Source organism: Periplaneta americana, chromosome 7, assembly GCF_040183065.1.
Source record: "Periplaneta americana isolate PAMFEO1 chromosome 7, P.americana_PAMFEO1_priV1, whole genome shotgun sequence".
In the NCBI taxonomy this organism is placed as follows: Eukaryota; Metazoa; Arthropoda; class Insecta; order Blattodea; family Blattidae; genus Periplaneta; species Periplaneta americana.
Genome location: NC_091123.1, coordinates 121,950,148 through 121,964,779, shown reverse-complemented (window position 1 = coordinate 121,964,779; position 14,632 = coordinate 121,950,148). Strand labels below are relative to the sequence as shown.

The following is a 14,632-nucleotide window of genomic DNA, read 5'->3' as shown; positions in this document are numbered from 1 at the left end:
GATACAAATAAATTCAGAAAATAAAAAGTAATTCCGTAAATGTCTCCATCCCTTTCTCCTATGTGACCATTTGAAACCTTGGGGGAAAAGGGAGGTACCGGTAAGTCTTGTTTTCACAGTTTTACACGGAGCAAATTATTTAAAGTTTGAAACCAAATGATTTTTATTCATGTGTAAACATCTTCTAATGACTTAAATTATATAGGTAATGAGGATATGAAGGGTTCAGATTCATAGTGGGCCAAGCACCATTTATTAAAAACGGAGAAAGCAAGGGTTAAGGTTAAGTGAATACGGTACCATAGTTTAATGAAGATTTACATATCATTTAGTTTGAATGTGTACTGTATACTTTATATTACTTGCTATATGTTTCCATTGAATTATGGTGATAACTTCATTTTAATCCTTGTTTTCTACGGTTTTAGTAAATGGCACTTGGCCCACTATGGTTCTGAACCCTTCATATATTTCGTTGTGTTTAAATATAAAAACAAAAGAACTGATGTCAACAGAATAAAATATACAAAGTAGAAAGGGTCCCATGCACCAAAATTTAAGAGGTGATTCTCCATGTTAAATATAACAAAACTTTTATTACATTTTTCCTTTGTTGAAGCACCGTTAAGCAGGGAAAAAAATAGTCTTTGCCTAGTGTTTGCAGCATTCTATTGCGGTAATGGGCCAAGAGAAATGGCTGATTGCTATACAAGCAGATAGGTGAAAATAATCTGAATAGTTAGTGTTTTGAGTTTTTTTTTTTTTTTTTTGCAAATTAAATCGTTCAGCCATGAATTTAAATTGGATAATTGCGAAAATCGTTAAAATAAATCTCGCAACATAACGCAATTTCACTTGCCTGTGACTGAGTACAGCAAAGGGGGAAGGGAAGGTAAGAGATGGGGCAATGACATAATCTGACCTTCACTTGCTGTGTTGACATTTACGTTAATTTAACATTTTTCAGTCTAAAATTGCATGTAAATAATATTGTAAGCTGTAATGATTTATTTTCAGGAGTGTTAATATTTTAATGTAAGACAAATCATGTCAGTAAAAATGATTACAATTTATTTCTGATATCACAATCACTTCCGTTTAAAATTGCGATCACGAAGCCACAAGTGCATTACATCATTCCCTTCCTTCCCTAAAGAGAGAGGGAGACGAATGTTAGAAGTTGCTTTTGTTTATGTCTGCCACATGTCTACATCATCTTGAACTACTAACTCAGGCATGCCACAGTGCAGGCTAGAGTTATTGCAGTAGCCGTGATGTTGCCAACTGTTTAATAGAAACTTATCGATTTCCTCTAAAACAGTGAATGTTAGAAAGAAGAACTTGTTTAGATTTTTCAAATCTCTCCTTATGATCTATTACCAGTTTCATTTTGTTGCAGTGGTTACCTTCCACCCTATATAGAATAAAATATTTCCAAATGTCACCTTTTACAAGAGAAGTGGGAAGTAAGTCGACTGTATAATCAAATTATTTTCCAGCCATTCTCCATTTTTTTCTTAGGTTCATGCGATAGGTTTGAATAGCAGATTTGAGCCTCTGGAGTAAAACACTTTCAATTCTTGATGATCTCTGAACTTTTCTTCTGACAGGAGTAGAAGTCCTTCATAAATTCTAGAAGGATTACTGAAATTCGGTTATGTTCAATATCAGGCACATGACGTCTTTCGGACCTCTCCCGGCGTACAATAGTGAAAATGTATTTTGCATTGTACATTTCCTGATAAATAAGGAGGCGAGGATGATCTGCTTCAACTTTCAATTCCTTTATTGGCCTAGTTGGAAAGGGACACTTTTAAAATAATTGTCATCAAGGAAATTACTTCAGTCTCTGATTATTCCATCATCTACTTCTATAACTGTGAAGAGTTCAAGTTTAACTCTTACACTTTGGAATATCTCTATCCAGTCTTGAGGAACTTTCGTCACAACTGAGGGTTTTTTTTACCAATCCGTTGTCCTTGGCACATTCCAAGTATGAATACTCTCTTATTGGAAATGTGACAAGAACTGGCTGTAATTTTTATTTTGCCCTACTTCAGAGTCAAAGAAGATGTTTGTGTTGTACTTCTGAGCTGAGAAGTTTATGTAATCGGAATATATATGATAAGAACTTTCTTGTGTTAAATTTTAACGTACCTTGTTAACATGTTTCGACCTATTTTCGATCATCTTCAGAACTGGTCGTTGTTGGTCTTGGCGCCTCTTGTTTCCTGTGTGGGTGCATTCGTAGTGCAGAGTCAAAGAGTGTATGTGTTTTGAAATTGAGTTGTGTGTTGAGAATATCGTTGGGGTATGTTTTCGTGTGTCTGTATATTTCATATTGTTCTAGTGTGTTGAGTTTCTGGCTTTTTGGTTGGATGTGCAGTATTTCCATGTCTGTGTTGATGTCTCTGTAGGTGTGGTTGGCATATATGTATGATAAGAACACGTCACAATTTTCCTACAGATATATATGGTATGCTGCTGTACATTATATTAGCAAGTTATTTTTTCTAGAGAGGGCTATTACAAGACTTTGCCACGCAGCATGGTCTACTGTTCGAGTTGTCGTACTGTATAACTTCTATATAAAATGTCTTCCAAGAGTATCAGAAGAAATTGTGTTGTGCTAAGTATAGAAAAGTGCAAATAACTGCGTGGTTTCGGGAAACAAACTGTGGCTCATCTCAGAATACGAGACTGGAGGTAAAACCATGTGGAATTTAATAAAAATCAAGGATGACATATATGAAGTATGTAAATCTACAATACGAGACCTCCACTATTCCCATTACAAGACATTTCCTTGTCCCCTAAAATCCCGTTGTTAACAACCAGACATATCAGTGAACTTCTGATCTACTACCGGTATCTAGCATTTCAATACAAGAGACCATAGAGGAAATTACGAAAATGTAAGCATTATCCACTAAATTTACGAAAATCTTCTATGGTACGGATTATCCGATTTTTTCGATTAATTGTTCAGTCCATCCCCTTCATTACCATGGATAATAGAGGTCCTACTGTATTGGTATTATTATTGCATGATTCCATTCTTGTGACATATTTCTGGAATATGTTGTTTAGGAATGTAAGTAGCCTTTTCTTTAAAGCTTCTGAAGGGAATTTGTATAATTCTGAATTTAGGTTATCCTCTACTGGAGCTGTCTCACTTTTCAAATTAGTCATGTGTTGTAGCCTACGGTTACGAGTTACGTTCAAAATTTTGATCAGTTGATATTGTTTATAATAATGAAGAAATTTATCTTCTTTATGGAGGAGGGAATTAGGCCTGTTTCTTTAATTTATTTAGGAGTTTTAGTATTTAAAGCATTAAATTGCGGTTTATACAAGTTGTGTTGTATCCAACGCTACACAGAAACACACTGGAGACTTTCTTATGACAAGAGACATGTACACCCATTCCTCTGGATCAGATGTGTCAAACTTATTTGGGTGGCGAGCATTTTCGTATATTACCAAAACCTTCATGGGCCACTTATGATCAACACACTTATAGTACACGTGCGCTATCTGTTGGTGCTAGTTCAGGATATCCCTATTAAGGAGGTCCTGATTAAGGTCTATTGCGCTAACCCTCTGGTGACGCATTCCCAAACCCACACCGGCTGACCACACCAAGGTTCTCTGTGCTCTGTTGTTTGTCTATGTCTCTGTGTGTCCAGGTTTCGAGCAGGCAACTCCACTTGTCCCTAGGCAAGCGCTCTCTGTGCGTCGCCAGCCGGCATTCGGAGAATGTTACGGAATGATAACGAAATGGAGAAATGGTGACAGAATGATGTAAATGCCTAATTTGTGGAAAAACGGGAGAACCCCTGCAAAAACCCGAATTGCGATCTTGTCCGCCACAAATGTAACTATGAAGAATTTTTTCAGAAAAAAAAAATCCAGACGAGAATGGAACCCGAGACACCTGCGTGACAATCTGAAGGTCTGAGCATTCAGCCTCCACACAGGCCATATTATGGAGTAAGAAACCAAGTCCCACAATTTCACCATAACGTTGATTCATGCGTGGGTGCGGTTATATTCAATCATACGAGTTAGGCCCACGAACCATTGAAAGTAGGCTATCACATGCAGTTTTGTTCGTGATATGCCGTGCAAGGATTAATATGAATAGTATGACGATACCCACATTTTACTTAAAAGTAATCTATGATTACGTATCGCATTTTTTTACGAGTTCATTCTTTTTCCCAGTCAATCAGTAGAGCTTGCTTACATTATATTCGCTTAATGTTATGAATTTTATTAGTACACTATCGATGTATTTCTGATTAACAATTTATTGAATTTATGAACGACTTGATGAAAGAGCGATGACATTCGATGAATTAAAAAAATTTACCCGTTTTGTTAATTTGTAATCTCTGTGCAAGAGGGCATAGTTTTGTCTTTGTGCTTATTCTAGTTTCTTCTCGTGCAGTGTTATTAGTTAATGCTTTAGTTTTTATCGGTGTCTAATATGCGAGTCTAAACATTACTATAAGTACAGATTATTGTGTTGTTCAGTGCTTTACAGGGACATTCAATTCTGCCTTATCACAATCACATATTTTAAGTAGGTACCGGTACCATACTTTGCCATACAGACTTTCAGGCGTGTGACTAACATTATCAGTGCAAATAAAGTGAAACTACTGTACAAAGAATGGTGAATAGACACTGAACCACAGTTATGCTTGCTTATAGCATCCTCGTGAAAAGAATAAGTAGGCATATTCATATATTGTAGCCTATACATAGGTAACTTACTAGGCCTACGTATCTATAAGTTAGCGGTATATTAGAAGTTTGGGCTAGTTTGTAATAGTTCGTGCTTGTTTTGCGTGTTACACATCAGCATCAGAAATAACCTGACATTTCGGTGGAATGGCATCTAATGGAATGTACTCATTTAAAAAGAATGCATAAACTGGAACAATTATAGAGGGGATTTGGGGTACCGTACGATAAAAAATAATGGTTAAACGAGTGCTGAGATTCTTTTCCTACTTCGCTTCAATACCTTCAGCTGTCTCCTCTGTAATATCAACATAACTTTGGTGACATCACGAAAGTTTCACACTAGTGTAGGCCTACATTCATTTATTTTTTTATTTCAGTAGGTTATTTTACGATGCTTTATCAACAGCTTAGGTTATTTAGCGTCTGAATGAGATGAAGGTGATAATGCCGGTGAAATGAGTCCGGGGTCCAGCACCGAAAGTTACCCAACCCCGGAAAAAAACCTCAACCAAGTAAGTTGCCCCGACCGGGAATCGAACCCGGGCCACCTGGTTTCGCGGCCAGACGTGCTGACCGTTATTCCACAGGTGTGGACTCCTACATTCAGGCTGTGCCTTGCATAATATATGAATCTGTGACAGGTTAGGTTAGTTTAGGCTTAGGCCCGTGTTATGTCTTGTGATTTTGTGACAGGTTAGTTTAGACTTTTATTATGCCTTGCATATACGAATCTCTGTAGGATTTTCAAAGCCTGGTGATTTTTGTTTAGTGACGTCAGTGTAATGACCGACGTGGAAACGAAGTTTTTCACTTCCAAAATCGCCTAAACTACCTCAACGCTCATTTTTCCAAAAACAATTATAAATATAAATGGTAAAAAGTAATATTATTGAAGGTTGAATATACATACGCCGCTGTAAACGAATTTTTTCACACTTTTATCACTCTCACAACACATTTAACTTTTTATTGCACTGTATGGAATGTTTACTACATTAACGCATTCACTATTCCACAAAGAACACATTAAAAAAATAAAAGTGAAAAGAGTAGTAAAAAGGAAATGAATCCACAAGAGTTAACTTTCAGCAAATGAGGCACAAGTCAACATTCAGCAAACACGTTGTAGGTATGCAATCAACAGAGAAGAGATGATTGATGCGCAGTCAGGGTCACCAAATCAGTGAAGTTAGAATATTGTACAAACCTTGAATTGAATTTCAGTTTAAGGGAGGGCCACTACAATCCATCACTACGAGCTTATTACATCTATTGCGCCGACTTTCACTTATTTTAATGAAAAAAAGAAAATCTCCCCCCCCCCCCCCTATAGTTAGGCCAGAGAAAATCCTTTGTTACCTAGACCATGGACTTCCCATCATAAGATAAATTCAGAATGAAGTGAGATTTAAACCCGGGCTCCCTGGCTTATAAGCTCAACACACTAGCGCTGAGACACTGTGACAGTTCTATGATTAATAAGTTTTGCATATGAAATTATGTGTGTGTATCTAATGCTCTGGATTTAACAATGAAGTCATCATCCTTCTTGCTTCCCAATATTTTGATGGAAGGTCCACAAATGTCCTAAGAGTTTCACAATTAGCCAGGTGCTCCATCTCCATGTCCTCTTCTCTGGTGCACAGTAAGCATTTAGATGAATTCAGTACTCCAATACGATGGAGGACATATGAAATTATAAATATCATCATTATCATCACTTTCTTCCAATCTCATAGTCCTGCAATATCTGTTATGGTACGGTATATAAGGATTGCAAAGGGTAGTGAAGTGGATTCTATCAGCTATCCTACACAAATCCTGCAACCAGTTTCCACGAATGAAGCTCTGAGGACTAAGTCATGGTGGTATGTATAGGTAGCCATTATATTCTTCTACTGAAGGAATGCATTATACATTAGGTTGTCCAGAAGCTGCTGTATATAGTGATAATCCTACCACTGGACTTTACTTCCTCCTTGGTAACAACTAAATGGAGAGAAATTCATAGTACCGTATGCTTTTCAAGTCTACAAAAAGTACAGCCCGACAGATTTATCATATGATTGCCCATGAAGAAAAAAGAAAGGAAGAAAGAAAATAAATTTTAAGTTTTTCACATGAAATGTACAGAAAATTGCAAATAAAGAATACCAGTTAGATGACATTTTAACCAAAAAGAAATATAATTACCAGTATTATAAACAACTAAAAAAAGACATAAATAAACTCACTTAAATATCAAATTTCGACTTAACATTAAAATTCATAATCATTGTACTAGATAAGAAAATACCAGTAATATAAAAGAGACAACACAAAATTCTAATAAATATGGTATTTGTTCTATATTCTACACAGATTCTAAATATTATTCATATTACTCTCTACCAATAGAAATAAAAACTATTACCAGCAAATAAACATTCTTGTTTATTTTACTATTCGTGACTTATACTAAAAGAATTTTCTGTGACTTATACTAAAAAAATTGATTGTACTAAAAGTATAAATAAAATTATAACATAGGCCTATTTCAGTTTCCATTAAGTAAAGTGTTCTTGTTTTATTTCATTATTCATGCTAAAAGAATTATAAGATTGTTCAGTTTTTATTAAGTTCTTGTTGTCCACCACTGTGGAGTAACAGCCTTGCTGATAGTGAAACAGCCTTCCTGACCCGGATTCAAATCCTGGTTGGGACATGTCACCTGGTTTGGTTTTTTTCTGAATTGCACATTTAACTTATACCTGGATCATAATATTTTTATAAATAATTATGCACAGGACAGATGTGACACTTTTCAAGTGGACGGGTGTGACACTGTGAAGTTACATTTGGCCTATGTGTTGTATATAAAAATACTAGTAATTAAAATTTAAAACTAAAAATGATCCATTGATTCTAGTTCATGTTAACACTTTGTTTGTTAAAAACAGAAAATTGTTTAGTCACACGTTAAAAAGTGTTAACATTTTTTAAAAAAGGTTATATAGGCCTACCTTGGACAGACGACCCGTTTCGACGTGATGTTGCGTCTTCATCAGTGTCTCCTGAAGTACTGAAAAGTAACATCGCGTTGAAACGGGCCGTCTGTCCAAGGTACAGTATATAACCTTTTTTAAAAAATTTTAACACTTTTTAACGTGTGACTAAACAATTTTATGTTTTTAAAAATGATCTATATGATCTTAGGGAGCACTAAATTAAATAGTAGTAATTGTCATAAAATATTTTAACCTCACAACAAACATAAACATAGAAATCAACTGAAGTAGTACTTAGTTCTAAGATTGTTCAAGAGTATCAGTACTTCTAGAAAATACATAATAGAGTCTTGTTTCTTGTAACCTTTATAGTTGGTTCTGGAAGAATACCTATCATTTGTTCATATGAAACATAAGACACATCATTTTCATACATTCTGAAAATCTGAGCGTTTTCTCTGTCACACACTCTCAAGCACATAATTTTAACTTCATCTTCTTCAACTGCCAAACCTCCTTTCAAGATTTCTTCCTTTTCTTGAACACTGTACTTGGAACATCTGGATTTGCTCCCAAAAGTTTTTTAATAACTGCCTGCTTTTACTCGGGCTTGTAGGAAGCACTTTCTTCACTCTTTTAACTGCCTTACAAATAAAGTGACTGCACACACTTGTAAGAACCAAGCTCAGGAATTCCATTTCCGGCTTTTGCCTACTGCTCTCTTCTATCTCTCAGCAGCCTTACATCTGTAGATCTTCAGTTCGTTCATGTCTGCAGATAAACATTTCTTTGCATTTGCTAGCCTCTTTCTACCTCTCTCCCTTTCCTTCAACAAGTAAACTTTTTTGGCTGCTTCATTTTCATTCAGTTTCTTTCTCCAATTCTATTTTGATGTTCTCCACTTTTCTCTCTTTTCTGTATTCATATACCAAGAATAAGAAGAAAAGCATTTGAAATGTCTTATGTTTTGGAGCAAGAACAAAATTCACTCATATTTTTTTTTTACACTATCCTTGTTTGCGAAAATGAGCTGTATGACATGTGAACACATACAACCACAGAAGTCTCTTTTAAAATTCAACTTAATTTAATTTAATTCACTTTTCCATAGGTAATAGTAAATAAAGTTTAGTAACCTCAGTCATACTCTGTAGGACGGGAGTGACAGATATTAACCATAGCTTTATTAGGTCTTAATTCTGACTCAAGCAAAAGTATTATTCAGATTGTGTTGACTAGTGACTCAACTTTACTTCTGTAAACTTTTATTTCTTTTATAACTTAGTTTCCTATTAATAAATAAAATAAACTTCAGAGTACCTAATTTTTGTGATGGGTGAGACACACATAACTGTTACCATTAATGTAATCAAAACTCATTATCTACCTCACTTGCTTTCAGAATGAACTCCTAAAATGAGAAAGAAAACTACTGGTGTAGATAAGATGACACCAGATCAGCTGACTGATGAAAAGAGGGAACAATTCAAGGACTCTCAATATTGATCATTTTTCACACTGAAGTTCAGCATGTACATACTTCACATTTATTCACAAAATAAACACATACACAGTGAACTAAGTTGTTGAACTTAGTTCTACTGTAAAATATAAATAATAAGGCTTTTTATTATTATTATTATTATTATTATTATTATTATTATTATTATTATTATTAGTCTCCAGAAAGAAATATTAAACATTTAAAAAATAATGTCCAGGAGCAGTTTAGCATGGAATGGCTGTTATATGTAAATTATGTAATACAAACATACGAGGTGACAAGCGATATTATTATACAGAGACATTGTAATAAAAAAAAAAAAAGAGGAAACTCAAACTCACGAATAATTCTATGATAATGCTTTTGCACATAACGAAAGGTACCTATGTAAAAATATATCTTCATTATTAATATATCCACCTGCCATAACATATGACCATATAGATCCGGAAAACAATTACAGTCAAACCTGTCTAAAGCGGCCATCTGAAGTTACCTTGTGAAATGGCCGTTTTATCACGTGGCTGCTTGGTTAAGGTTGCGGATTTTTTATGAATCAGCATGAAAATACTGAATTTCACTGTGCGTGTACAACAATCATTCATATTAATGTCAGTCTCTTCCATTCTTGCAACTAGCCTTTTCAAAACTCGCTTGCGATACCTCAGCTTAAATGACTGGATAATACCTTGATCAAGGGGCTGGAGGTGTGATGTATTTGGGGGAAGAAACACCAATTTCACGGATCACATTGCGATTTTTGTCGTTTAATCTTGGAATTGAAATCGCATAGCTAATTCTCAAACAATGATGATGTCATCCAAACTTTATTGTTGGCAATCTACATCACCTCCAATAAGCCCATGTCAACATTTTTCAAACATCTCGGTTTCAATGATTTCCCTATCATTAAAAGTGGTTCCTTTTCTCCTGCAGCATTAAAACAAAAGAGCAGGGTTATTCTGTCTTTTGCCAACTTCCCCCCTTTACACTCTTTTTTCTTAAAACTTAAGTTTTGTTAGGGAGGGCCCTGAAAAAAACCTGTTTCGTCAACATTGTAAATGTCTCTGAGTTCATATTCCGCAAGAATTGAAGGCAGTCTATTTTTTTCCATTCTTCAATAACATTGATTGCAATGTCACCTCCTTCACCAGACACAGAACGAAATGCAATGTTATGCCGTTTTCTAAAGCACTCTAACCACCCATTACTAGCAACAAAATTTTTTACATTGAGTTATTTGGCAATTTCAAGAGCTTTCTCTTGAATCATAGGCCCACTTATTGGCAATTTCTTTGCCCTTGCACACTCGAACCATTTGTAAATGAAATCATTCACATTACTAAACACAGATTCTCTCTTCCTCCCATTCTTTTAATATTTCATCTTTATTCTTAATTATACCGTTTATTTGTGTCCTTCCACATTTGAATATTTCTGCAATTTTTCTCGCAGATGTTCCCTTCTCACTTTCTTCAATCATTTTTCGTCTCACCTCTAAACTTAACACCACTCTAAATTTATTGTTAGACATGATTTCTCTCTCAAACTAACTTCACAGTTCCTCTGAATCAAGTGGATGAAAAGAAGAAAAATTCGTAAAAGCTGGTCCATATAGAGAAAGATGGAAAGAGGAGGAAAAAAAATAATAAAAAAAATTCGAATGGTTAATTACCTAAAACATACTGTGACATTTTCGATAGAAAAAGTCCGTGTTTCAATCCTTAAAAAACGAGTAAGAATTAATAGCTGTGCAGGGTCGGAGTAGAAAGTGACAAAAGAGTCATAAAACAGTAACAAACTAACCCCAAGATATGGAGGGTGTACTGTTGTACACTTAGCTATTGCTTTCTGTCCTCTAACCAACGAAAAAATAGGTAGGTCAGAAAGTATCCGTGAAAAGGTTTTTTGTTGGACACTGACCGTTATAGTCAGGTTCCAATCCAAATAGACCCCGACTGCTGGCCGGCGCGTGAGGTGGCCGCTAAATAAAGAGAGAATTTGTATTAATCTTATGGAAAATTCAATTGGTTCCAGAGAAAATTGGCCTTTTGGCCAGGTGGCCGTTCAAATGAAGTGACCGCAACGGCAGGTTTCACTGTATTGCAGAAAAATACATTATATGGAATAGAAAGAAATAAAAAATATATCAATATAAACTTAGTAGGTAGTAATCATAGTACAATATGTAATTTAGAAAATTTAGAAATTTAAACATTAATATAAATGATTATGTGAAATGGCTATGGATTTCTGTAAGATATTTAAACAAATATTTTTAATATCTTGGAATATTATTAAGTATCTTGATGTTACATTTGCAGATGAGATAGTTCTTGATAAAACTAATCTTATTAAGGAACTAGAAAGTGATCTAACTAGCTTATCAACTTCCATACTTTTGAAACGAGATCAAAAACTTCACATGCTTAATCAATTTATATGGCCAGGATTTACTTATCATTTACAGTGTACTCCAGTGAGCAAGATTCCAGTTTCTTTTCTTGCTTCTAACTATTTAGGGTACCGTCTTTCATATGATAAAGAAAAGGACATCGGTATTAAAATGACTAATTTTGTAAAAGTTATCGGCATTATCAATTCAGTTTTAAAACCCAATTTAGTACATAAACATAGAAAATTAAAGATGTACAACATTTTAGACGACCTACTTTAGTCTGTTGATCAGAAACCTGGACTTTGAAAAAAAAAGATGTTCAACATATAATTACCATACCAACGAAATGAAGTTCATGAGGAAAACGGTACGATACACACTTTGAGATAGAAAACGAAATACAGACATTTTGGAAGAATTGAACATCTAACTTTATATTAAATTTTCTTCCAATCTGTAGAGTTAATTGCAGACAGCATGTTGAGAGAATGCCAACAGAAAAATGGCCAAAGACAGTGCTACATTAACTTACTGCCCTTCTGGACAGTCATCTGTTTGAAGACCATTAAAAAGATGGCATGAGACCATTGAGACCACAATAGATCACTACCATAGTTTTGTTTTTTAATTATTTAAATTATTTGACTATTTTGTTTAGCATGATAACCCAAAATGTACTTAAGATATCTTAATGAAACTTTGCATGTATGTAAAGTTCTCCCATGTCAACGAAGTACAATAAAATCTTTCAATAGAATGTGTAGTTTATAAAAAAAAATAATATAGATCAAATTAAAAAAAATTAGTTTAAAATTAGGAAAATATATTTTTTAAAATTCACATGTTAGAGATTTTGCTATATGTTGTAGATATCTTCATTAAAAATATATCAAAACAAGAATTACATCAAACTACAAATATATGAGTACCTTAATTTATCATGTAAATGATACCTGGCTGAATAAAATACTCATTTTCGTAAGTTTTATTAAAAATAACTGTTACATTTTTAGAAACATTAAAATTGTTTATTCATGTACAGATAGTGTGTATTAAGCAAGCCAATTTTTGTTTCTAGAGGATGTATAGATTCTGAGGAAAGGAAAATGTCGAAATGTAGTAAAATTATATTATTGAAAAGTGTACTCCCCACCCCTTAACAGACTGCTCGCATAGTCAGTGCCCACGCCCTCTATAGGTACTGCGAATAAGATATAGAAATTATAAGTGATATTTTGTTTGTCTTATATTGTTAGATTAGATGCATAGTTGGAGCAGGAGGTTTGAATAAAAGAAGCACCTACACGAGTAGGAAATTAAATAATCTTGTACCTTAGCTGCACACTTCTGAGACTGGAAAGATAAAATGTATATATATATATATATATGTGTGTAGACTTATACATTGTATGTATGTATGTATGTATATATATATATATATATATATATATATATATATATATATATACAATGTATAAGTCTACATTTTTATCTTTCCAGTCTCAGAAGTGTGCAGCTAAGGTACAAGATTATTTCATTTCCTACTCGTGTAGGTGCTTCTTTTATTCAAACCTCCCTTTAATTTGACACTAGCTATGCTTTAAAATGAAACTTCATTCTCTCAGTTATGCGACACATTTTGTTTTCATAATCTAAACCAGTGGTCGTCAGCACTCGCTGAAATATGCAAAGGGTATGCGGTGCTGTCCCGTGTGCACTGTCGTGCAACAGGGAGAGATAGAGAGCATACCCGCTAGCAGCTACAGAGTGCACCCTAGTGCACTGTGTTTCCCGCGGGTAAGAGAGACTAGCCCCAGCGTGCTCTGTGCTGACGACCCCTGGTCTAAACAAAAAAGGTGGTGCAATAGCCTCTTATTCATTATTACTTAATGCTAGAACTTTCACTCATTTGGATTCCTTACGCTAGGTACTTAGAGGAATCAGCACTTTTTGTAAATAACACCTTGAAGATATTACAAAAAATATTTTATTTTGTAGACAGTCAACAACAGTAACATCACATTACAAAACTATATACAAAGAGTATTTTCCATAGTGTAGATTCATTTTGTATTATCATGGAAAAAAAATATATATATTATATTGGTTGGGTTATCTGTTAATACTGCTGTAAATCTTAGTTCTTTTTTAATGATTTATTTTTTATCATGTCTTCCAGTTGAAGTCAACTCTCTGCAGATATTGTAGTTTACTTAGGCCTATTTTCAGCACTGAGCTTTTCCTTTTCAATAATTATTTTTTGAAGTTGAAACTTTTGTATCTTTCCTGATACAGTCTTAGGAAAATTTGTTAAGAAGTGAATGTATCGAGGAATTTTGAAATGTGAAATCTGTAAGGAGAGAAAGGAAATTATTAGTTAAGAACACTAAAACGATTCAAGTATTCTCATCACTTCACTGTATGAAAAAGTTTAAATCTTCTTTTATAAGCATAGTATTAATCACAGAAAAATTTACTAAGGAGGTATCAGTAGTAAGTTATGTTTCGTAGCCTATATGTATACTCGCCTTTCCTTTGCAGTACTCCTTAACCTGTTCTGTAGTTAGCTTGGAGCCTTCAACGAGTCTTAAACAAGCACACACTTCCTCGCCCATTCTGTAATCAGGAACTCCTATGACCTGGTAACATACACATGTTATGTCAAGTCAAATATAAAATTAGATTATACTCGTTAAAAATTAAATTTTCTCGAAGTTTTTGAGACTGTTTTATCAGTAATAGTTTCTTCTGATAAAATCTGATTGATTGATTGATCTGAAGATAGCAATTTATATTTCGAAAATGTTTGATTGATGGTTGATATACTTATAATAAATATGCAAGCATTTTTCTTATAATTTAGTGCTTATAATAAACAAATTTATTGCAGTTTTCTTGTTCTTGTGTCCAGGGTGTAAAAAAATCATGATTTTTATTAAAAATAAATAAAACATTTCAATCAGATTTAGCCTATTTGATTTAAATCGG

General features: G+C 34.1%; 1 protein-coding gene across 2 annotated transcripts in view; it reads right to left on the bottom strand.

The window, feature by feature from the left end:
* Nucleotides 1-13,615: 13,615 nt before the first annotated feature.
* The window catches only part of LOC138703414 (medium-chain acyl-CoA ligase ACSF2, mitochondrial-like), a 107,532-nt gene continuing 106,515 nt past the window's right edge, over nucleotides 13,616-14,632 (bottom strand). For both annotated transcript variants that reach the window (XM_069831252.1, XM_069831253.1), the window contains 2 exons: nucleotides 14,173-14,283; nucleotides 13,616-13,994 (listed from right to left, as the gene is read on the bottom strand). In XM_069831252.1, the coding sequence (XP_069687353.1) occupies nucleotides 13,854-13,994; nucleotides 14,173-14,283 (252 nt within the window). In that variant the 3' untranslated portion in view covers nucleotides 13,616-13,853. The remainder of the gene's footprint in view (nucleotides 13,995-14,172; nucleotides 14,284-14,632) is intronic.